The 25,098-nt window shown below is 35.5% G+C and overlaps 1 protein-coding gene across 1 annotated transcript in view; it reads right to left on the reverse strand.

Annotated features, from left to right (window-relative positions):
• The window catches only part of galnt16 (UDP-N-acetyl-alpha-D-galactosamine:polypeptide N-acetylgalactosaminyltransferase 16), a 97,777-nt gene extending 74,251 nt beyond the window's left edge, over positions 1-23,526 (reverse strand). The window contains exons 1-3 of the mRNA XM_073826618.1: positions 23,219-23,526; positions 8,350-8,531; positions 8,061-8,159 (exon numbers count right to left, since the gene is read on the reverse strand). Of these exons, the coding sequence (XP_073682719.1) occupies positions 8,061-8,159; positions 8,350-8,531; positions 23,219-23,401 (464 nt within the window). The 5' untranslated portion in view covers positions 23,402-23,526. The remainder of the gene's footprint in view (positions 1-8,060; positions 8,160-8,349; positions 8,532-23,218) is intronic.
• Between the last annotated feature and the right edge of the window lie 1,572 nt (positions 23,527-25,098).

The following is a 25,098-nucleotide window of genomic DNA, read 5'->3' on the forward strand; positions in this document are numbered from 1 at the left end:
GGACCTCGTCATACTTCTGATAATAGTCTATTTTGATAGAGGCTACAGTAATTGGATGAGTATCCCCACTTCCACATAACAGAGGGAGAAAAACAGATAGAAAAAGAAAACATCCACAAAAAAAAAACAAAACAAAAAAAACACAACAACATGTATACATATACTTTGTAGGAACTCCGAACTCTTCAACATTGACATTTACCCATCCCACCCCCTGCCACTTCCCAAACAAGCAGTAGGGGAATAACACATTCACCAAAAAAACCACTGCTGTTTTCTACAGCTTGAGGAGAGAAAGCAGAACCAAATGTAAACAAAATTCTCTCTGCTCCTCCATTAATATTTATCAATTTAAGACATCTGAACCTTAGTGAATTGAGTATTAACCTAAATCTACAGCAAATAACTATAAAAGAAATATAATAACCATCCTTCCGTTGATTTAACTAACTCCAAGACTCCTGCTTTATAAAAGTGTGTGAACTTAAGACCGTTCGTTTCTCGTTATGCAATGATGTATTACCTCACCTAATAACAAATAGAAACTTACCCTTGAGTCCATCAAACTAAAAGTATATATGTAACGTTATGTCAGTTATAAACATAAAGTGTCCGTTCGTGCTACTTGTATAAAAGTCAGCTCGTTTTAGTAATCTTCTGCTTGATGAATTCCTCAGCAGCTTGTGGGGAGTCAAAGGACTGTCTAGAGCCGTCAACCGTGATAGCGAGCCTGGCTGGGTAGAATAGGCTGTATGTGACGTTGGCCTCGCGAAGTTTCCTTTTCACCGGGTTGAAAGCCGCGCGCAATCTGGAGACCTCTGGACTCATGTCTGGAAAAATATGTACCTGGGTTCCCTTGTACACGAGTCTCCCTTTCGCCTTGCCAAGATTCAGTATCTTGAGTTTGTCCGCGTAATAATGTACGCGAACGAGTATGGCTCTGGGTCTCTCATCCCTCGTCGGCCTCGGAGCAAGAGTGCGATGCGCTCTGTCTATCATCACCGGGGAGGCAAAGTTTTCAGCACCAAGCACATCGGAAAAGAAATCTGTCAGGAATTTGATCATATTCCCACCTTCAGCTCCTTCTTTAATACCCACCAAGCGAAGGTTTTGCCTTCTGCTCCTGTTTTCCAGATCCAGGCATTTATCTTGCAATGTCTTACATTCTTTAGCGATCGCTTGTTGTGATTGTTCCAGTGCCGTTACTCTATCCATCGTTTCGCTGAGCGTGTTTCCAATTTCCTCAACATTACTGATTGTCTCCGCTTGTGCCGAGCGAAGACGTGCTAGCTCGCCGGCTAGCTCCTCGTGTATAGCACGAATGTCCGCTTTCGTTTCTTCGCGGAGAGAGGAAATGTTTGTTTTGATATCATTAAACGAAGTCGTCATCTCAGCTTTTAACTGTATCAGCACTGCTTCTCTGGATACCTGCAATTCCTCCCTTAATGTCTGTAGCGAGATTGTACTCTCCGGTGTGATTTCTTTAGCCGCCATGATTGGACTGCTGATTGTGAAGGGACTTAGCGTTTTTTGAATTTGTTGCGTTTTTCCCTTCCGCGAGCTCTTCTTCATAGCAGAAGTTTTATTGTTGGAGTTCTTATGTTACCTTTGGTCTTTGTTTTATTAACGTTTGAGGGCTCAGATGACTATATTAATATAATATTTCGGCAGAGCTCGGCACTTCCAACCTACTCCATCGAGTCGAAACCGGAACTCCCTTCGGAAGCAGCACTTTTAACCCTTTCACTGGTTACGTGACCAGTTTCAGATTTACTGCAACTTAATGTCAACATTTCAATCTGAAACTTCATTCGCATGACATCCTTTAACATGGCAATGTAAAATACTACTTACAGTACACTATCACCACACTATCAGCCACAAACAGCACACTGTGACATTTAAGGGCCAGATTTACTAAACAGGGGAAATTCACATGAGACCACAAAGCAATAAAAGCACAGAAGGGAGTGGAAAGTTCTGTGGGTTAGTGATGTGCGGATCGATACTAAAATATCGATATCTCCGATACCAGCTTTGTATGTTCTAGAATCGATTATCTCATCAAAATATCGATATTTCAGTAATTTTGAGCAAATATGTAGTTTATTGGAAATAGAAATACAGTGGAAAGTAACCACAATTACCCTAATTCATCTGAATAATGCCAATTTAGTCGGAACTACTTGTTCTTCCGCCTGCCAAGTCATGTGCATAATATGGCACTTTACAACTGCAGAGCACGCTAGCCAGTAGCCACTCAGTGCGCTGGAACATGTTGTTCAGTCACGCTGTCAGTCCGGCGGATTGGATATGGGTGAACGCAAGCGAAGTTTAAAATAAACAAATTTGTTTTAGAACTTTGGTTATGAAATAAGTAATGAAATAATTAAATGACCAAAATGTCTGCAATAGTTCAGCTTGGAGTAAAATGTGTCCCTGAGATAATCGCACATCAAGTCAGCCGGCCCAGATTTAGTTAGGTAAGGTTATCTGCAGAGTAGATCATTTAAATTACTTTGACAAGGCTGCATTGGACTTTACATTACGTCTGCCAGGAAAAGTATTTGATAGGTAAGAAGACAGATAATTCAATAGAATAATTCTCAGTTGTATTATTCTCCGTCTCATTTGTTTTGACTGATGGTTAAATAGAAATTTCAAAATGTGGGTTTTGGCAATTATGAAGTTATTATGGTACTTCTCTAATTGTGTATTGTACTAGCCATTTCAGTTTGAGTCACAGCATTTTTTATAAAATAGAAACTGTATGCAGATTGGAAACTGTATGTAGAAACTGAGCAGACTCAAAGGAAAAACTGTTAATATGTTCTTCCTAAACAAAAACCTGTGAATGAGAGAAATTTTGAAAGAAGGTTAAAAATCTTCAAGAGGACTGGATTAACATGTCACTAAACCAAAAAGTGTGAATGTTTATTGTTTTATGTTAAGATGTTCAGGCAGGCGTTTTAAGATATACATGCTCAGATGCTGTCAATAAATATGTAAGTTGGCTCTTTTTTTGTATAATAATTCTTCATCAATAAACAAGAAGAACCCGTAATATGTCTCATATTCAGTATAAAGTGATACTTTTAAGTACACTACTTGTTACTTTAATTTCCCAAACAGTAATTTTTGGGCAAAGTATTGGTATCGGATTGGTATCGCCGATACTCGCCTTCATTTTACTTGGTATCGGATCGGATAGGAAACCAGTGGTATCGCACATCACTACTGTGGGTGATCAACTGACAGTGCAGAAATTAAAAAAAAGACATAAAACACACAAAAGCAGCCAGTCTACCAAGAGCAGCAGAAAGTTGTGTAGAGTCAGATGCATGTAATCTACTAACAACACAGGTACAAGGTTTTTCTTTATTAATTACCACAAAACTTAGTAAATCACCTAGTATGATTCATTTTAATAATCTCCTCCCATAAAATTTGTGTCTGAAAGGAAAACTCCTACAAATGCATATGCAATATGTAGCCATAAACATTAAGGTAAAAAGTTACTAAAAAGCATCTAGCAAAGGAATGCCATAAAGTAACTTTTAAAAAAAACTCAAGCTATTTTAGTTGCATATGAGTCCCTCAGTTGTTCTCAGTGTGAAAAGATGGATCTCAAAATCAAGCAGTCATTGTTGGAAAGGGTTCAAATACACAAAAAATGATGAAAAGACTAAGAATTTGTGGGACCTGAAGGATTTTTCTGAAGAAAAGCAGGCAGTTTAACTGTTCAGGACAAACATGCAATATTTAGCCATAAACATTAAGGTGAAAAGTTACTAAAAAAGCATCTAGCAAAGGAATGCCATAAAGTAATTTTTAAAACATTTGCTGCATGGATTCAAAAAAATGCGATACATGTATCAGTCAAAATTGCATTAAGAGAAAAAAAAAGTTGTCAACAAATCCTTTCAATTTCACAGTATTTGGAACAGAGCAAAATAAAAATAAGAAAATATAAGCATCTATAAAATGATTCAATATAAACGTCTAGCCAAAACATTTTTTTAAAGAGAAACGTTCTCATTCTGCACGAATACAAAATGTGCACGAAAGGCTCTGGGCTCTGGCACAATCTCTCACAATCACACAGATTTTTCAGACCACTCAGAACAGCAGAAACAGCTTGAAATACTGTCATTTCTCATGACAGATCATACTGATATAAGAATAAGACTAAATTGAATAGGTAAAAGGTTCTTTTATTTGTGTATATTCACATTAAAAACAAAACATTGTGCCTTTGTAAAATAAACATACGAAATAGGATGCACCATCTTAGTTTCCTTGAACTGCGCACAGAAATGAAACAGAACTTAATAATTTAAGTGAAACATAATTTGTGTAGGCTTATTTATTTTATTCCTTTTTTATACCTTATACCTATATTCCTTTTAGAATCTGCATAATGTAAGGAAACACGATGCATTAAGTGCCGAGGGTGAAAACTTTTGGAATTTGAACATCAGGGTCAATTTAACTTATTTTGTCTTCTAGGAAACATGTAATCATCTTCTGTAGCTTCTGAAGGGCAGTACTAAATGAAAAAAATATGATAAAAAAATGTACACATCCTCATTCTATTCTGGCTCTTAATGCATCGTGTTTTCTTCTGAAGCATCAGTGAGCGTTTGAATCTTCTGTAATAGTTGTATATGAGCCCCTCAGTTGTCCTCAGTGTGAAAAGATGGATCTCAAAATCATATAGTCATTGTTGGAAAGGGTTCAAATACAAAAAAAAATGCTGAAAATCCAAAAAATCTGTGGGACCTGAAGGATTTTTCTGAAGAAAAGCAGGCAGTTTAACTCTTCAGGACAAACAAAGGACTCATGAACAGCTATCAACTTTTATATATTATTTAATATTATTAACACAAAACACAGCTGTGGATCATTCAGGTAAAAACACAGTAAAGTAAGTGTATGTAAACTTTTGAAAGTGGTCACTTTTATAATTCGTTATGAAACTGTTATTTTGTCTTGTGGAATATATGTAAATGACTTTTAACTAGTGTTGTAGTACTCGAGTCCGGTCTCGAGACCATTTTTTGCTTACTCGGTCTTGTCTCGGACTTGAAAGCAAAAATACTCGGTCTTGACTCGGTCTCGACCTTCATTGGAAGGAGGTGGACTCGTAATTTTAGACCGAGACAACGAGACCGTTTTCCCCATGTTTTTAAATGTGAACATTTCATGGTATATATTCTAAAATATTAACTATTACAAACTTTCGTATAATAATAATAATAATAATAATAATAATAATAATAATAATAATAGGCCTAATAATAAATGGAATATATCCCATCCCTGCTGAAAAAAACAGCCTATGCTGGTTAGGTATGTTTTGGTGGTGGGATGCTGGTTTTAGCTGGTATATGCTGGTCCTTTGCTGGTTCATGCTGGTTCTTTGGCTGGTTAATGCTGGTCCCTTGCTGGTTTTTGCTGGTCCTTGACCAGCAACATGACCAGCATAAACCAGCAAAGGACCAGCATATACCAGCTAAAACCAGCATCCCAGCACCAAAACATACCTAACCAGCATATGCTGGTTTTTTCAGCAGGGATGGTGCTATGCTGCGCAGCAAAAGCTTTGAAAGATATTGATACAATGTTTGTCCAAACGTCACACACTGGTGCAGCAGCTTCTTCTGGAGCGGGTTGAAGGGAACTAGCAAAGATGAGTGCCCGATCGGCGTTATAAAATTTGGATATTTGAACCACAAAACAGTAATATCGGGAAGTTTAAAGAAAAAACACAGTGCTGAGTGCAAATTTTGCCACATTCTGATCACTGATCACACTTTGAAGTTTGAACTCTCTGAATCTCTTGTGACAGTTTTTTGTTTGTTTGTTTGTTTGTTGGGGGGTAAGCAGGGTGCACATTATGGGGCGGTTTGGGGGGGTCTGACCCTCCTAATTAATGCTTTATCCCCCCTGAAGGACATAAACATGACAAGATGTAGGGGGATCTTCCTTTTAAATAGTGGTAAATAGCTCGCACTGATCTGTATCTTAAATATTAGGCTACTCATAGTAAAAATAGTAAATTAATATAAATATAAAATTAACCTGTGACCACCCCTATAATGGTTCATACCAATCGCCCCAGCAGCCTAAGCGGGAAAATTCAGTCTGCTGAATAGGAAGCCTACCGACAGACACGGTGAGTGTTCAAGACACTTTTTCTTGTAATACAAACTTATATACTATATATGACCCTGGACCACAAAACCAGTCTTAAGTCGCTGGGGTATATTTGTAGCAATAGCCAAAAACACATTGTATGGGTCAAAATTATTGATTTTTCTTTTATGCCAAAAAAACATTAGGAAATTGAGTAAAGATCATGTTCCATGAAGATTTTTTGTAAAATTCCTACTATAAATATATCAAAATGTAATTTTTGATTAGTAATATGCATTGTTAAGAACTTAATTTGGACAACTTCAAATGTGATTTTCTCAGCATTTTGATTTTTTTGCACCCTCAGATTCCAGATTTTCAAATAGATGTATCTCGGCCAAATATTGTCCTATCCTAACAAACCATACATCAATAGAAAGCTTATTTATTGAACTTTCATATGATGCATACATCTCAGTTTTGTAAAATTTAACCTTATGACTGGTTTTGTGGTCCAGGGTCACATATTATATACTTTTCAAACATTGCCTAAAAGTAAAGTAAAATTAGACCACCCATCACTCATGTTTTGTATTCGTAATAGACGTCTATGCTCGGAAGTTAAACAGTGAACGAGTAAACGCGATCTTTCATAATCATCATAATCACATAGAGTTTACTTGGCCGGCCCGCCCAGGTAACGACAAAACGTCACGAGGCAGCTGCCCTCTCTACCTAAAGCTGTCCAGTACATTTAATACTGCACAATTTCGTAATGGTTTATTAAACATGTATTTTTGATTAATAAATGAGATGTAATATAATTAAACACGAATTTGGTTTACTGAAGCATACATATGTACAAAAACAACTATAACCCCCCGATTGTCAAGGTATAATTCTCACACTGGGGGTAAGGGTGCTAAAAGGCTCTCTATTGTTGTTAATTGCAGACTTAAAATACAGTATGTAATGAGTAAGATATTGGAACATTGTAAATTGTATGATGTAACAACTTATAAGTTATTTCTATATTGCTGTTATTAGTATCAAAATGCAACACCTTCAACTTTAATCAAATGTTGACATCATGCCAGAGGCCTACTAAATTTTGACTCCAGCTGAGCTCCCTAGTCTTAAAATATTATTCTGAGAAAATGTTTGGTAGACAAGTGTGCCAGCTAGACTGCTCCTATAGCCAACAATCCCCACTCTACCCTTCGTGAATTGAATAGCTGAATATGATACTTGGGTGATGTTAAATGTAAGTAAATCATGAAAATCTGCTCTTTTTTTTTGATCGGTCTCGATGCGGTCTCGACTCCTTAAAGACTCAGTCTCGACTCGGACTTGCTTCCTCAAAGACTCGGCCTTGACTCGGACTCGACTGTATTTGAAAACCTACGGACTCGGTCTCGACTCGGTCTCGAACCTTCAAAGACTCGGTCTTGACTCGGACTCGGCATAAACATTAATTTTTGTATGATTTTGGTAAAATAATAAACATTTTGCAGATTCTGCAAGGTGTATGTAAACTTTTGACTTCAAATGTACGCTATTTTATTCTGTTTTTCTCTCTTGAATGAATCATTATGCTCTTTTGTTTGCACTGCTATTTGCACATGCACAAAAGCCCTGAAAAAAGTGTTATTTTTTTAATGGGCCACACACACTTATCCATTCTAATTTAAATCTAATTTAACATTCTAATTTTGTTGGTTAACAGCTAATGATGGGTTAACGAGCACTGGGAGCCAGTGTGGAAAATTAACAAAATGAATCACGCGGGGCCCCCCGCTACGCCACTGGTGTTAACAGAAGGGTTTATCCTGGATTTTTCTCTTCACGAATGTAAGCGATGCGGTCACTGGGTTCAGAACAGCTCTGCAAAACTCTGTGTTTGATGCAGTGTAGGCGGTTACCTTTTAATAGTGCGCAGTAGGGTGGAGCGCGCCTCATTGTGAAAAGTGATGATGATACTGGTGGGCGGCAGGTCAGGGTCAAAGGTCATGGAGGCACATCTGTGAATGCAGCAAACACATTGAGGGCGGATCAGGGCTTTCATTGTCATTGCTGAGCACACTATGGCAGGACAATCTACTGTAGATCTTAAAGCCATAAGGAAAACATGTTAAACGGAATTTAGAGTACTACACTACGACAACATGCTGAATGCTTAATTACATGAGCTAAAATATTTAACCATATTACCGATAGTGGCGCGTGTCTCTGATGGCGCGTTCACTGCCCAGTCGGTCGCTCTCCTGCAGGTTGAAGGCATGCTCTCTGTATGGATCCTCTCCTGCCTTCAGCTGCTTACTGGATAGAAATGCTTTTTCATCAAACTGGCCCAAGAGCTGACCCTGCTCCTCCAGCTTTGGTGCATGAGTTACCTGACAGACAAACACACACACACACAAATACATGCTGAATTATCTGCTGGTTATGTTCAACAGAAAATGTCTCTTGTAGAGCCTCAACACAGCTCACTGAGATTAAATATCATACTATAATAAAAAATAACTGTACTACCATATTATTAACCCTGTAAAGCCTGACATATGACATTTTAAATGGAACTGTTTATTAAACCTTTAGACAAAATGTAAAATAAAATCTAACAAAAGTTTGCATGTAAGTTTTCATATTCAGTATTTGTGACCCTGGACAATGAATAGTAAAAAAAAGGTTATTGCAACTTGTTATCTCACAATTATGACGTTTTTTTCTCAGAATTGTGAGATATAAACTCACAATTCTTTTTTCTCCTCAGAACTGGACTTTATAATTGAGAAAGAAAATCAGAATTGCGAGATACAAACTTGCAATTGCTTAAATTGTCTTAAACAAGGGACATTCTGACCTTTTTTCTCAGAACTGTGAGATAAACAGTCAACTGCAAGTTAAAAAGTCAGAATTGTTAGATATTTTTCTCGCAGCTGCGAGTTTGTATCTCGCAATTCCGAATTTTTTTCTTTATATCTAGCAATTCTGACTTCATAACTTGCAATTGTGTGTTTATATCTCACAGTTCTGAGTAAAAAAGTCAGAATTGCGAAATGTAAACTTGCAATTGTGAGAAAAAAAGTCTGAATTGTGAGATAAAAAGTCGCAATTACCTTTTTTTTTAAATTCAGAGGCGGAAACAGGCTTCCATAAAACCAGTTTTAGGTTGCATAGGTATATTTGTAGCCAACAATACATTGTATGGGTCAAAATGAATTATGCCAAAACTTTTATGCCAAAAGTTTCATGAAGATATTTTGTAAATTTCCTATCGTGAATATATATATATATAAAAACAAAAAAATAATTAGTTATATGCATTGCTAAGAACTTCATTTGGACAACTTTAAAAGTGATTTTTTTTTTCAATATTTAGGTTTTTTTGCACCCTGTTTTCAGATTTTATTCAGCTTTCTGATGATGTAAAAATCTCAATTTCAAAAAATTGACCCTTATGACTGGTTTTGTGGTCCAGAGTCACATTTGATATATGAGGCCTCATTTAGCATTGTATAGTAAGAATATGGAGTGAAAAAAGCTTGATTTAATTGGGAGGCCCAAACAGAGCAAATATAGCCAATTTAGTGCAAATTCAAATATAGTGGACGCTTACATAACATGATATAAATAACAATTGTCACTCTATATCTCCAATATGTCTTAATAAGACATTATTACTTATAATATATAATGCAATAACAATGATAATTGAGAGAGATGATTAAAGAAAATATGTTTGGAAAATCAAGCAAAGCTAAACTGCTTCAGTCTAGTGTTAATCTTGAAATATTACTAAGAGTATAAAAGTTATTCTAAAAATTACTTTTAAAAAATCAGGAAAGATTTCACAGCATAAAGACACGTGAAGCACAAGCTGAGGGTTTGACATCTGCACAATTTTACTAAAAGACCTTTTACAGAAGGCATATAGTAGATTGTGAACAATAGGTTTAACAGCAAAGTTTTGATCATGTTGATCATTTAAAGAAAATTGTGCATTAAAAATAATACTGATAGTCTTTATAGGGTTAATGTCGTTGTATTAGGCAAGAAGTTATGTTCTATGAGAAATGCTTGCTGTTTCTCAAGCACATTCATCACATGATACTCATGAGACAAAGAACGTTAAAATTCCACACAGACTTCAACAGTGGATACATGAACTATGACAAGGGTAACAATCAGCTGAGAAACAAAACGGATGATTTTGAAGAGAGGAACAAACACATCATGACATTACACGATAATACCAAATACATAAACATAAAATCAGCAAATGTAAACAAAACTAGCAATTATCAAACAAAGCAATCATTTTCATAATTCATACTTTTCAGCGCACTGAGATATTATTATTCTTAGATCAAGTAACTAAACATGCTTGATTATTGTTTAATGGTTTGTTATTGTGTTCACCTAAAAATTCATCTTGTACTCTTTTTTTGAAGTGGGTCACTGTTGGCTAATATGGATGACGTTTTTTAAAATTTCTCCTTTTGTGGTCATGTTTCATCGGAACAACACCAGGATGAGTAAATGCATCTTAGTCCGGGTTTTCCTTTACTATATTCAGTTTTTAAGGTAGCACAGGCAAACTAAGTTTGTTGGATTGATGCATATTGTTTAGTTAAATAAGTATTAATGATTAAAACAAGTTTTAAATACTAAACTTTTGGTGCAGATCACCAGACTGCATCATGTTTTGTAAAGACCATATCATGCAATATGTTGATTAGAGGTGTACTATTAGTAATAAAATGAGTGGAAAAATCTCCTACAGTTTCTAAATTTCTAAATGTACATATAAAACCACTTTAATGTATAAAACATGAGAAATTGTGAATTACTGAAACACTGAGATCCAAATAATTAAAAGTATAAATGTTATCTAAACTTATTTGCACTTCTTGTACTTCCTCTCCCTTTTTATGTCTTTTTTCTTAAACCCTTAAACTGGGTTTATCACACTTCTTTTCAGTGCTAATAATTGAGCTCAAAAAGATTTAACAATCAAACACATCCTTTGACGCATTTTTTTGACTGAGAAACTCAATTAGGTGAAGAAACTGTAAATTCTGCTTGGATGTTTCAAAAGATGAGGCTTCAATTTCTAGCAAACCTTGATTTGTAAATTCTCATTTGATATTGTAGTCTTTGAAAAGCTACACTTTTTGTTTTTTTACATTTACATTTACATTTATTCATTTAGCAGACGCTTTTATCCAAAGCGACTTACAATTGGGGATGCAACAAGTGATTCGTCCTAAGGAGGCAGGTCAACCTAGGAAGTGCTCAAAAATACCATATATCGGCATTGTTAGATAAGTACTGGATAGAAAGGGAAGATCAAGAAAAGAGAGAATTTTTTTTTATTTTTTTTTTTTTTATTATTGAGTCAAATATTGTCGAAAGAGATGGGTTTTCAGAAGTCGCTTGAAGGCAGTTAGGGAATGTGCATTCCGGATATGGGAGGGAAGGTCATTCCACCAGGCAGGACTATTGAACGAGAATGTTCTGGAAAGTGATTTCATGCCTCTCTGTGGTGGTACAACGAGGCGTCTTTCATTAGAGGATCTCAGAGATCTAGAGGGAGTGTAAATTCGTAGTAGTGAACGTAGGTATGCAGGTGATGAGCCGGTGGCTGTCCTATATGCCAGCATCAGTGTCTTGAACTTAATGCGAGCCGCCACTGGTAGCCAGTGAAGGGATATGAAGAGAGGTGTGACATGGGCCTTTTTTGGTTCATTGAAGACCAGGCGTGCTGCTGCATTCTGAATCATTTGTAGAGGCCTGATTGTACATGCTGGAAGACCAGCTAGTAGAGCATTGCAGTAGTCCAGCCTGGAAATGACCAGGGCCTGGACGAGGAGTTGTGCAGCGTGCTCTGTTAGGAAGGGCCTGATCTTTCTGATGTTGTGCAGTGCAAACCTGCAAGATCGAGCAGTTTTAGCTATGTGGTCTTTAAAAGTCAATTGGTCATCAAACATTACACCAAGATTTCTGGCTGAAATTGAAGGGGTAACTGTTGATGAACCTAACTGGATTGAGAAGTCATGTTGTAGAGTCGGCGTGGCAGGGAAAACAAGGAGCTCAGTCTTTGCTAGATTGAGTTGGAGATGGTGAATTTTTCTTACAAAGTGTTGATTTTTGGCATATTACATAGAAACCAACATGAGGGGGTCAGGTCTGTAATATCTGTACAGCCTTTCCAAAACATATCTATGTGTCAGAATTTCAAGAAGATGAAATGTCAGTGTTTCCAATCCAGTTTCATGAGTCTGTACTGTATGTACACTCTTACAAATAAAGGTGCTTTAAAAGGTTCTTCACAGCGATGCCATAGAAGAACCATTTTTGGTTCCACAAAGATCTATTCAGTCAAAGGTTCTTTAAAGAACCATCTCTTTCTTACCTTTTTATAATCTGAAGAACCGTATTTCACCACAGTGAAACAGAAAGGTTCTTCAGGTTTTAAAGGTTCTTTATGACTGTATGTCTAACTATTTAGACAAAAGTGGATCTTCTATGGCATTTTTAAGAGCGTATGTTATGGAAGATATTTAGGTAGAGATCACCTTTTGAATCTATCGAAGGAAACATTCTTTCTTGAGTACAATCATGATTACATCTCTTTTAAGAAACATTTTCTAAGTTCCACCATGTTTAACAAAAATGGAGCTAAAAAAACAGGAATCAAGCTGTGAGCCGGAGATACGGCGTAACGCATTCATGCACTGAGAGAGAGGCTTAGCTCAGAAGGACCTCACCCTCCATTTCTGAAGAAAGCATAAACTGAGGTGAAAATCCCTTTACACTTTATAAACACTCTTAGAAAGAGCAGTGGATGCTTATAAATGCATTTAGTAGTCCAAAGACCTGCCAAACCTCTGTTTTTTAAACCTGCTGTGCCTTTACTTCAGAAGTGTAATCATGACGAACACACACTGTATAATACACAACCATGCTGACAGTATACTGTGTATTTTAGCACCTTACACCTACACTGTAAAAAATTTGCTGTAGTTCTGCAGCTGGTTGCCAGTAACTTACTGTAGATTTTTAATTTATGTTATTTACTGGCAACAGTTTGTTCAAAGTTAAATGAACATTAAACATTAACAAGTCTTTGTCTTTACAGAATAAAACTATAAAATAACAACCTACTGCAAAGCATTCTGGGAACCAGAAACCTTCATCAACCTTTTTCTGTTTTTTTCCTTCAGATTTTGGTTCCCAGAATGCTTTGCATGAGGCTGTTATTTTAGTTTTATTCTGTAAAGATAAAGACTTGTTAATGTTTAATGTTCAATTAACTTTGAACAAACTGTTGCCAGTAAATAGCATAAATTTAAATCTACAGTAAGTTACTGGCAACCAGCTGCCAGTAATACTGTAATTTCTACAGATTTTGTTTACAGTGTAGGTAAGAATGCATCAGTATTTATGGATTGATGGATGCACTTGCGTGAGTTATTTGAGATCTACTGTAGCACCAGTTGTTGTATAATTTGTTTGGGTAGAAGCACAATTGTTAAGTTTAAAATGGTGCTTCCTCTTCAGCAATAATTTCATTTATCTTTCAGATTTAGAGCTGCATAAAACTGAAATTGTGATATGGTTTAGCGGCTTAATATTTACACTTTTATTTAGTTTTAACAATTATATAGGGGTTCTGCGCTGAAACCCTTTTTCAAACACATTTTTCAATGGCGATTGTATACAATTACACGAGTTTTCGCACATATGATATTCATATCATACGATAGAACTCCTTATTTCGGAGCCTCTAGAACCACTGCTGTCAATCGAATTGTTTGTTAAATGATCAAAATGTAAAAAAACTACTTTTGTGAACTAGTCCATGTTTTTTTGCGCTCAGTCTGGAAAAAAAACTGCAGTACAATTTTCTGGATTCTCTAGGTCAATAACTATCAAAAATGTTTCAATTTACCCTTTGGGAAGCTATAACAGGGTCGTTTAGAAAAAGGGGCCTGTCCAAATTCACCAAAAATCCTATAAAGCCTAAAGAAAAACTCAAAACTTCACAAAACCTGCTGAACTCATGCGACAGGTGATTCTAAACATGCATGCAAAGTTTTAAGGAGATCGGACCACAGCTGGCAATATAACAGTCATAAACGATAAAACATAATATTTCTATGGTATTTGCAAAAAAGGCTAGCTACATAATGTTTTTTATATGCGCTTAAATGTCTTAAAGCGCTTGAACCCCGGTAATCCCTGCTTGCAGCTATATGTATTATTGCAATTATCAAATAAAAAGAACTGCAATTTATTTCAATAATTGAAAAGTATTTGAAATTATTATACTACTATTTTGGTTAATTTGCCTTACAAACAAGCACAGCAAACCTGGAATTTTTAAAATCACATTTACTCACATTTTACGTAGATGGAAACTTGTTAAAAAGAATGTAAAAGATAGCTGCAAATTTTATCTCACAATTCTGACTTTGGTCCCACTTTATGTTAGGTGGCCTTAACAACTATGTACTTACATTTGAGTTAATGATTTGATACAGTGCACTTATTCTGTAAATGCATGTTTTTACATTGTACTTATATTTTAAATATCTGCATGAAATTACATCTGTAACTAATTACACCTTAACCCACTCTTAAACTTAAACCCATACCACTAAACCTGTCCCTAACCTTATCCGCATTCCACCTCAGTTGCAGCAAATGTGTTTTGCAATACATTATGAACACAATAAGTACATTGTACTTATTTTCTGATGTAAGTACATAATAATTAAGGCCACCTAATATGAAGTGGGACCCTGACTTTTTTCTCAAAATAGTAAGAAGTAAACTTGCAATTACAAGAAAAAAGTTGCAGTTACCTTTTTTAAAACATTTTATTCAGTGGCAGAAACAAACTTTCATATCAATTGCAATCAACCTACAACAGATGCAATAAAATCACATAGCGGTGATTGTTTTTTTCTCGGCACACACTGCTGAAGACAAACAATGTGGCTGCGTTGTGGTCAATGTGTCACGTGTGCCTTAGTTTCCTTTACTGTTGGCAACTTGTACTTTTACCACATCCTCAGATGTGAAAGCTAAGTGAATCGCCATCACCTTACAGACTTTCTCTGCTATGAAACTGCAGGTTGCTCTAAATTTGTCCTCAATCTCATGTTTAATTCCATCAGCAGCTCTGAACACAGCTAATGAGATGCATATGCCACTGGCTATGGCAGAACTCATCTGCGGTGGAAGCAAACAGATGCACAGCCCGATCAGCACAGCTTCAACACGGTTTCTCAGGCTGATGAACAGGAGATGAACAGCAACTAGAACATTTTCTGGAACGTTTGGCACATTTTTTTTATATGTCTATATACAGTCAAGTCTGAAATTATTCATACCCCTGGCAAATTCTGACTTAAAGTTACTTTTATTCAACCAGCAAGTTTTTTTGACCGGAAATGACACAGGCTTCTCCTAAAAGATAATAAGACGATGTACAAGAGGCATCATTGTGGAAAAAAATATTTCTCAGCTTTTATTTACATTTTAACAAAAAGTGGCATGTCCAAAATTATTCATACCCTTTGTAAACTGTCACAGTCTATGGGAAAATACAAAGTTCTATACCATTCCAAATAGTCCAAGCTGTTCTAAAGCATCCTAATTACCCTGATTCATTGGGAACAGCTGTTTTAATCAACTCAACAGGTGAAAAACAGAAGCTCTCTGCTGTTGGTTTGTGGACAGTCATGGCTAAGACAAAGGAGCTCACTGAGGACCTGCGGCTGCGCATTGTGGCTGCTCACAAGTCAGGAAAGGGCTATAAGACCATATCTAAATGCTTTGAAGTTCCAGTGGCAACAGTGCAAAGTATTATTAAAAAATACAAGACGTTCCGCACTGTGAAAAATCTCAGTGACACCTGTGCTGGCCAGGAGGATAGTGAGAGAGGTAAAAAAGAATCCAAGGATCATCACCAAGGCCATCCTGATGATTCTGGGCTCTGCTGGTGGCTACATCTCAAGGCAGACAGTCCAATAGACACTGCACACCGCTGGGTTCCACAGACACACCCAAGGAGGGACACCACTTCTCCAGATAAGGCACACAAAAGCCTGCTTGGCCTTTGCAAATGCTCATCTGGACAAAGAAGAAGACTTCTGGTCTTCTGTTTTATGGTCAGAGATGAAACAAAAATTGAATTGTTTGGCCACAATGATGTAGCCTTCGTTTAGCGTAAAAAATGAGAAGTCTTCAACCCTAAGAACACTATCCCCACTGTCAAACATGGTGGTGGGAACCTAATGTTTTGGGGGTGTTTTTCAGCCGGTGGACCAGGGAACCTATCACAGTAAACGGCACCATGAAAAAGGAGCAATACATCAAAATTCTCAACAACAACATCAGGCAGTCTGCAGAGAAACTTGGCCTTGGGCAGAGTCCTGACTTAAATCCAATTGAGAATCTGTGGAGGTAGCTAAAGATCAGGGTGATGGCAAGGAGACCCTCCAACCTGAAAGAGTTGGAGCTCATCGCTAAAGATGAATGGGAAAAAAAAACAGTGGAGACATGCAAAAAGCTGGTTGTCAATTATAGGAAGCGTTTGATTGCTGTAGCCAATAAAGTGTTTTCTATTGATTATTAAGAAGGGCATGAATAATTTTGGACATGCCACTTTTTTTTTCAAATGTAAATAAAAGATGAGTAATATTTTTTTCTCACAATGATGCCTCTTGTACATCGTCTTATTATCTTTTTGGAAGAAGCCTGTGTCATTTCTGGTAAAAAAAAAAACCCTTGCTGGTTGAATAAAAGTAACTTTAAGTCAGAATTTGCCAGGGGTATGAATAATTTCGGGCTTGACTGTATATATATATTTTATTTCAGTTTTAATTTCTAAATTTAAATGAGAAATGTGGCATTGGTCACTAAAGAAAATATGGTTTAAGTTTCACAGAAAGATTTGGTTTCCTAAGTCAATTGTACAAAGAAGTTTATATGCTCACTAATTTGCTTTATTGTATAAGAAAACATCAAGCTCTGCCAGCGATCAAGCCTTCAGTCGAGTTGGTAACATCCCTGATACGAGACATCTGGTTTGCGTTGTGTGTGTCCAAGCTGTTGGCTGTTTACATGCATCAAATGGACAAGTACATAAAATCAGACCAGGCCATTAGCAGAATGCACTAATAAAATCAGTTTGTGCTTGGGAGTAACATGCAAATGATCCTGGGAAAAGTCTGCAAATATTGCTCACTCCACTTTGCATAAAAAGGCAGGTCTAATAAATCCACTGTGGTACTTTGTGCATCTGTTACTCTTCTAAAACGGAGCTCGAGAGAGAGATGCTTGCACTGATATCTCAGTATTTGTTCCCCTCATAAAAGAATATTAGCCGAGACTGATGCGCTGCAAAAGGCCTCGGTATAAAGGGAGGATCTGCTATTGACTCAGGGCGAATAAATAAATGCGTTGTGCAACAATGCTCCTGAGACACAAAGACTGAATTACTGCGTTGCTGTGATAAAGCACCCAATTTATCCCTGCGCACGTAGGCTATCCTTTTCTTTCAGGACTTGTAAATGCATTTCTGTCATTAATAGAGTGAAAGGGTTCGTGGCAGAGCGGACAATCATTTTATCTTATTTTACAGGCAGAGACACAAATACAAGGGTAGATCAGATATCAAAGCAGGCTAATGGATAGCGGGATTACTGCAGATAAAGTAGAGAATTACTATCACTTCACAGCAGTCAGCTAATGCCTATTATGAGGACAAGACCACCACTGCTGAATGCTTATTAGTAATGAACTGATGTGACTCTAACAGGTGATTGATGGCAATGTTAGCTCTTTCTATAAAATCTACCAACAGCCAATAGTATGGCAACAGTATAGAAACTTGTTTTTAACATTTTTGGTTTCGCTCAGGTGTAAGAGTTAAAGGGATAAATTTTGTCATTAATTGCTCACCCTCATGTTGTTACAAAGATGTAAGACCTTCATTTATCTGAACAGAAATAAAGATATTTCGATCAAGGTCCAGGTTCATTTTTGGGTAAACTATTGCTTTTAGTAAATCGCCATCATCTTACAAGTTTTTTCTGCTCTAAAAATGCAGATTTTAAAATAATCTTTTTATCCAATGACTATAGTATGGAAGCTTGTTTCCACCATAGCTTTTATATCTCATTATTCTGTATCTCACAATTCTGGCTTGAAACCTAACAATTCTTATATCTCAGCATTGGAAGATACAAAGTCTAAGTCTTTTCTACCAAATTATCTGTGGCAAAAAAGGCTTTCACACTACAGTCAGTCAACAATAAATTATTATTTTTTTCCCAATACTGAATAAGGGTTTCTTAAATATTAGTATTGTAATTAAAAAATTGTAATAGGAAAATATAATAATAATAATTATTATTATATTTGATTAAATAATCCATTTTTACATTTACAGTGAAATATTACTAGTAATATTTGTTGTTTTGTTTATTCAGTAATTTTTATATTTTTATTTAACAACAATAATAATAATAATTATTATTATTATTATTATTATTATATGTTTATTAAATACTGAATTTTTAATTTTACAGTTAAATATTACAATAGTATTTTTTTGCAAAGAAATATTACTATTGTAATATTTTTATTCAATATTTTTATATGTTTATTTAATAATAATAATAATAATAATAATAATAATAATAATTATTATTATTATTATTATATAAACACTTTTTTGGCCCTACAAACAAGCACAACAAACCTTATTTTATTTACATTTCATTTTTTACATTATTTGTTTTGTTTAAGGCTTTTTATTATTATTATTATTATTATTATTATTATTATTATTATTATATTTTCTTAAATACTCAATTTTAAATTTTACAGTAAATATTACAATAGTAATATTTGTTGTTTTGTTTATTCAATAATTGTTATATTTAATATTATTATTATTATTATTATTATTATTATTATTATTATTATTATTATTATTATATAAGCATAAAATCTTGGTCAAATTGTGCAGCCCTAAAAACAAGCACAGCAAACCTTTTTTTATTTATTTCATTATTTTACTTTTTTTGTTTCAGGCTTTTTTTTTTTTTTCCAAATATTGAATAATTAAAAATATTTTATGTAAATATTCTATGAAAACATTTTTCAGGCTTTTTTTTTCAAATATTGAATAATTCAAAATATTTTATGTAAATATTCTATGAAAACATTTTCTTCAAATTGCAGCACATATCTGTACATCACAGCTGCTATAATTAAATTTGCAAGCCAATATCAGTAATACAGTCAAACCAAAAATTATTCAGACACCAGATATCATTTTTTATATATTTTTTTTTACTAGTGGGTGCAGGACACTATAGTTCATTTATGCAAGTGAGGATAGCAAAATAAGGTAAAAACAGTGACATATTATACCCAAAACATCTTCATACAGTGGACAACCAGTAAAACTGATACAAATTTGGGACCAAAAATTATTCAGACACTTTGAACTGACCATGTTTTGCTAAAGGGTTTTTTCTTTAATTACCAATGCAAACTTTTTTACACCACAGACTGAACAAAATCAAGCATTGCTTGGTAATTGGTCAGCAAAGTATTGACAGTTCAATAATCAATTACATACCTTTCTATCAACGTTATCCGACATTATCAAGATGATTTTTTTCTAAAACAGTATAACTCTGAGTTCTTGTCATGTTCTATTACCATTTTGTAAACTACAGCGAATAAACTGTAATAATGTGAGAAATATCAAAGGTGTCTGAAATTTGGTTTGACTGTATCAGCATTATATTAGTCATCCCATATATTAAATGTCACTTATGGACACTGGTCTTTAATACAGATAACAGTCTATATTACCTAAGAATGATTTGTAATTATTATGAAACCAGTGGTGAAATTACATGTTAAGATAAACATATTTGTCCAAGGCTCCAGGATAACAGGTTTGAATAGAGAGCATTGATAAACACATAGCAATGTGTTTTTGGTGACACTGGTGGCTTCATGTGTCTCCTGTGCTTTACAGAGTGATGCTCTGTTGCCATGGAGCTCAGGACACAGTTCAGGGACGCAGGATTGCCTCTCCTGATGTTTGATCTCCATTCTGTGTTTTTTCAGCTCTCACATGCATGCATTGATTCTGTGATATTTCTGCATGCATAGAATCAGTTTAATACAAATGGCAAAACTTTGCATATTACACATTCTTTTTGGAAGCCAGCAGAGGTCTGAGAAGTAAAGTCAGAGCGTTTGCTTTCTACCTGATGAATGTGGAGTCAAACTGTGAAGAGCAAAACAAACAACAAACATGACTCAGATCGCCTGGAAAACATCTACAGATACCCCACAATGATTCAACTCAATCCTCCAAGTTTTATCAATTTCACATCATGTCTGGATGAATCTGAGTAATGCATTTGAAAATTAATATAGTAGAAGCAGATCTATCGCAACAATGTTATCAGTCAGGTTTGATAGTGTTTTATATTATATTATATATATTATTATTATTTTATAATTAATTAACCGTACACTGTGTGCATAATTATTATGCACATTGACATTTTGGTATAATTTTTTTACCAAGCACATTTGACCAATTCCAAACCAATAACTACTATTAATTTTATAATCATTTATAAGTGATATATAATTGTCTATGAAGGCTGTAAGTGAAAAACTGCTTATTTTGGGGTGTGCATAATTACTGGTACATTTTCTTTTACAGATAAAATGAGCCAAAAAAGAGATCTAACTAAGATCTACTTTTCTAATTAAAAAGTATTAAATGCCCATAAGAAGGAAGCAATACTAGAATTTGCAAAGTTAAGGCATGACCATTGGACAGCGAAATGCTTTTTGGGTCTGCATGGTTAGAAAAAAAACAGGTGTAGAAGAAAAGACACGTTAACTGCAAAATAATTAAGCACTACGGTGAAGAAATAGGTTTGAAACTATCAGGAAGCATTTAGTCTCCAGCGCCAGCATTTTTTTTAGAACTGCAACGTACCTGAAGTCTCCAGAAGGGCAATGTGTCAGGTTCTCAGAGACTCTGCTTGGGTAAAAAATCCTAAAAAATGACCCTCACTTAATAAGAATAACATGCTGAAGTCTTGTGAAATAGTCTGTCTTGCAGAGATGGACTAAAATGAACTCCCAAATCTTACTTCCAGATTCTGGAAGATAAATTCTTGAAAGAGTGGTACAAGAGGATGTGATGCTGGTCCTTCAAGAGTCACTCTCAACTTATATGTCTATAAATCTTACAAAAAATCAGTCTTTATGTATTTCACAACAATTCAGAATTTTATTCTTATTAAGTGAGGGACATTTTTTTAGGATTTTTCACCCAAGCAAAGTCTCTGAGAACCTGACACATTGCACGTCTGGAGGCTCCAGGTAGGTTGCAGTTCTGGAAAACGCTGGCACTGGAGACTAAATGGTTCCTGACGGTTTTCCACCTCTAATTCTTCATCTTAATTCTTAATTCTGTTGTCGTTAGCATGTGTCTCACCTGTTTTGATGAGGATTTCACTGTTGAGTGGTCATGCCTTGACTTTGCAAATTCTAGTATTGCATTAGTATTGCATCCTTCTCATGGGCATTTAATATTTTTTTGACTTTTCAGAGTTAAATCTCTTTTTTGGCTCATTTTATTTGTAAAAGAAAACATGCCTAATAATGCACAATTACAGCATTGCATTTTATGTTTTGATCATTAAACTAAGCATTTAAATATCATCTTACTAAGACATTTTTGGAGATATTGAATGGCAACTGATATTAATATCATTTTTATGTAAGTATCTGCTGTACTGTTAAAAAGATCTCATTGATTTACAACACAAGCTATCAGAATTTCATCTCACTTTCCAGTCATATAAATATAAGCACCTGCATCAAATTGCATATTTTTGCTCAGTTTGTGCTTCTGATTAAAACTAGCTGTTTTTCCTCAATACTCTCACTATATCATATTATATGAGCTTGATGTATCAAATATGATACTTAAATAAACTTTTTTATATTTTGTCTAATAGTTCTATTAACTGTTTCATTTCAAAACCTTGTGTGGCTGTTATTTTATATGTAAAGCTGTGTACAATGATAAATTTGAATATTTTCCCCCAGCAATCTGAACTATAATAATTACATGTTCTAATATATAGGCTATATTATATGTGACCCTGGACCACAAAAACAGTCGTAAGGGTCATTTTTTAAATAAATAAGCTTTCCATTGATGTGTGGTTTGTTAGGCTAGGACAATATTTGGCTGAGATACAATTATTTGAAAATCTACAATCTGAGAGTGCAAAAATATCAAAATACTGAGAAAATCACCTTTAAAGTTGTCCAACTTAATAGCAATGCAAATTACAAATAAAAAAAAATACGTTTTGATATATTTACGGTAAGAAATGTACAAGATATCTTCATGGAACATTATCTTTACTTAATATCCTAATGATTTTTGGCATCGAAGAAAAAAAATAATTTTCACCCATACAATGTATTTTTGGCTATTGCAACAAATATACGCCCATGCTACTTAAAACTGGTTTTGCAGTCTTATATGTTCTAAAATACCTAGTTTTTAGAATATTGTTATCTATAATTAAAAAACTCATTAGAATCTGTTAGGACAAGTTCCAAATTATAACAGAAATCCCAATGTGAATCCAGAACAAAAGACTAATTACATTTCTATTGGATTAGCTCTACTAATAAGAGACACGGGATGTTACTGATAGCATGAATAGTTTATTATAGGTTAAATCCTAACAAAGGAAACACATGGAACACACACACCTGCATCTGGATTAAGGAAAAGCCTCTTACATGCACCTGACATCACACTGACACACACACACACACACACACACACACACACTGGCTCCATATATCAGCGCATAGCCCATTATAACAGAAACATAGATAACCGTATGTATGCATTACAGCAGTGATCAGCATGCAGCCCCGCAGCCCCCTGCAGCCCATTATCATCATCATCATCATCATCACTCACGATCAGAGGAAGAGTGCGCTCCTCCAGCCTCCCGGAGGACGATTTCTGCCCGTGGTTCTTCAGCTGGGAGCCCGACGAGGAGGAGGAGGATGGTTTGCTGTCCTGCCACAGGTAATAGAAGGTGCCGAGGATCCAGGCCACGGTGAGGATGAGGATGGCGTTGGCCCGAATCCTGCGCATCATGAGCGGCTCTGAGCGCCTGGCGACCCGCTCCGTGTGTGGAATGTGTTGTCGGTGGTGATGATGATGATGAAGCCGTACGCAGTGAACAGCCTCTCTCTCTCTCTCCCTCTCTCTCTCTCTCTCTCTCTCTCTCTCCTCAGACTGGAGCTGCGCTGATCTGTGAGCGGCTCTGTGGCGGGTTTCGCGCAGGTCCTAAAGTCCGCCTTTCCACACATATCACTAGTGAAAGTGAGCCTATAGATAGTATAGATTATCAGTGTGACACTACAGTTTAGTTATTAAATCACAAACAAAAATGTTTTTGAGATATGTAAATATCCACCGTTTTCTTCAACACGGAAGTAAGCTTATGGGCGAGACTTCCGGTTTATTATCCGCTAGGGAAATAACGAAAACAATAACAAGGTGTAGTAAACGGTAAAACTGTTTGCACTACAAACCAGTGTGCTCATAATTAAGATTATACATTTAAATGAAAATAAAGACCCTTCTTTCTCGGCTGGGATCGTTTAGAGCCTTTTGAAGCTGCATTGAAACTACATTTTGGAAGTTCAAACTCGCGGGCACCATAGAAGTCCACTATATGGAAAAAATTTCTGAAATATTTTCCTCAAAAAACATAATTTCTTTATGACTGAAGAAACAAAGGCATCTTGGATCCCTGCTGAAAAAAAACAAACAGCTAAAACCAGCCTAGTGGTTGACTGGTTTTAGCTGGTCATAGCTGGTTTTAGAGGGGTTTTGGCTGGTCAGGCTGGTCTTAGCTGGTCAGGCTGGGAGACCACCAACTAAAACCAGCCTGGCTAGGCTGGGAGACCAGCTAAAACCAGCTACTTCCAGCTTAAACCAGCTAAGACCAGCCAACCAGCCTAGGTTGGTTTTTAGCAGGGGTGACAAGAGAGTGAGGAAATTATCTGTAGATTTTTGTTCTGCAAGTGAATCTTTTAACCCAGTCTTATGACAAGAAAAAGATGGATATGCCTATCATTAAAAATCATTATTAATTATTACTCTTAAACAGAACTATTTTTTTCCCTTTTCTTTTTCAGCACATGATGAGTGAAAGGTTGATTCAGATAAATGTGTTTGACAACCACGGGAGTTTAAACTTAACATGAGATGCTTTATTTTCTATTCATTTTAACAACATTGACACGTTTTGTATCCTGGTTGCCAAAATGTCTAAATACAATCCAAAACCGTGATTTGTGTGAAATTGACAAAATGCTGCTAATATGGGTCATATGTTGCAAATTTAGCTATCAGTCAGAAAGGGACTAGATAAGTAAAGCAATTCAAGATATTTTTGTAGTTATTGATACTATTATATTTCTAACATATTCTAAAACTACTGAATTGTTTCAATTATATGTATAGCTGAAGTCAAATGTTTACATACAGTACACATTGCAGAATCTAAATGTTAATTATTTGACCAAAATAAGAGGGATCATACAAAATGCATGTTGTTTTTTTATTTAGTTCTGACCTGAATAAGATATTTCACATAAAAGATGTTTACATATAGTCCACAAAAGAAAACAAAAGTTGAATTTATAAAAATGACCCTGTTCAAAAGTTGATTCTTAATACTGTGTTGTTACCTGAATGATCCATGGCTGTTTTTTAATTTTTGTTTTTTTGTTTAGTGATAGTTTGAGATCCATCTTTTCACACTGAGAAACACATTACAGCAA

This window comes from Garra rufa, chromosome 21 (genome assembly GCF_049309525.1).
Source record: "Garra rufa chromosome 21, GarRuf1.0, whole genome shotgun sequence".
Classification (NCBI taxonomy): Eukaryota; Metazoa; Chordata; class Actinopteri; order Cypriniformes; family Cyprinidae; genus Garra; species Garra rufa.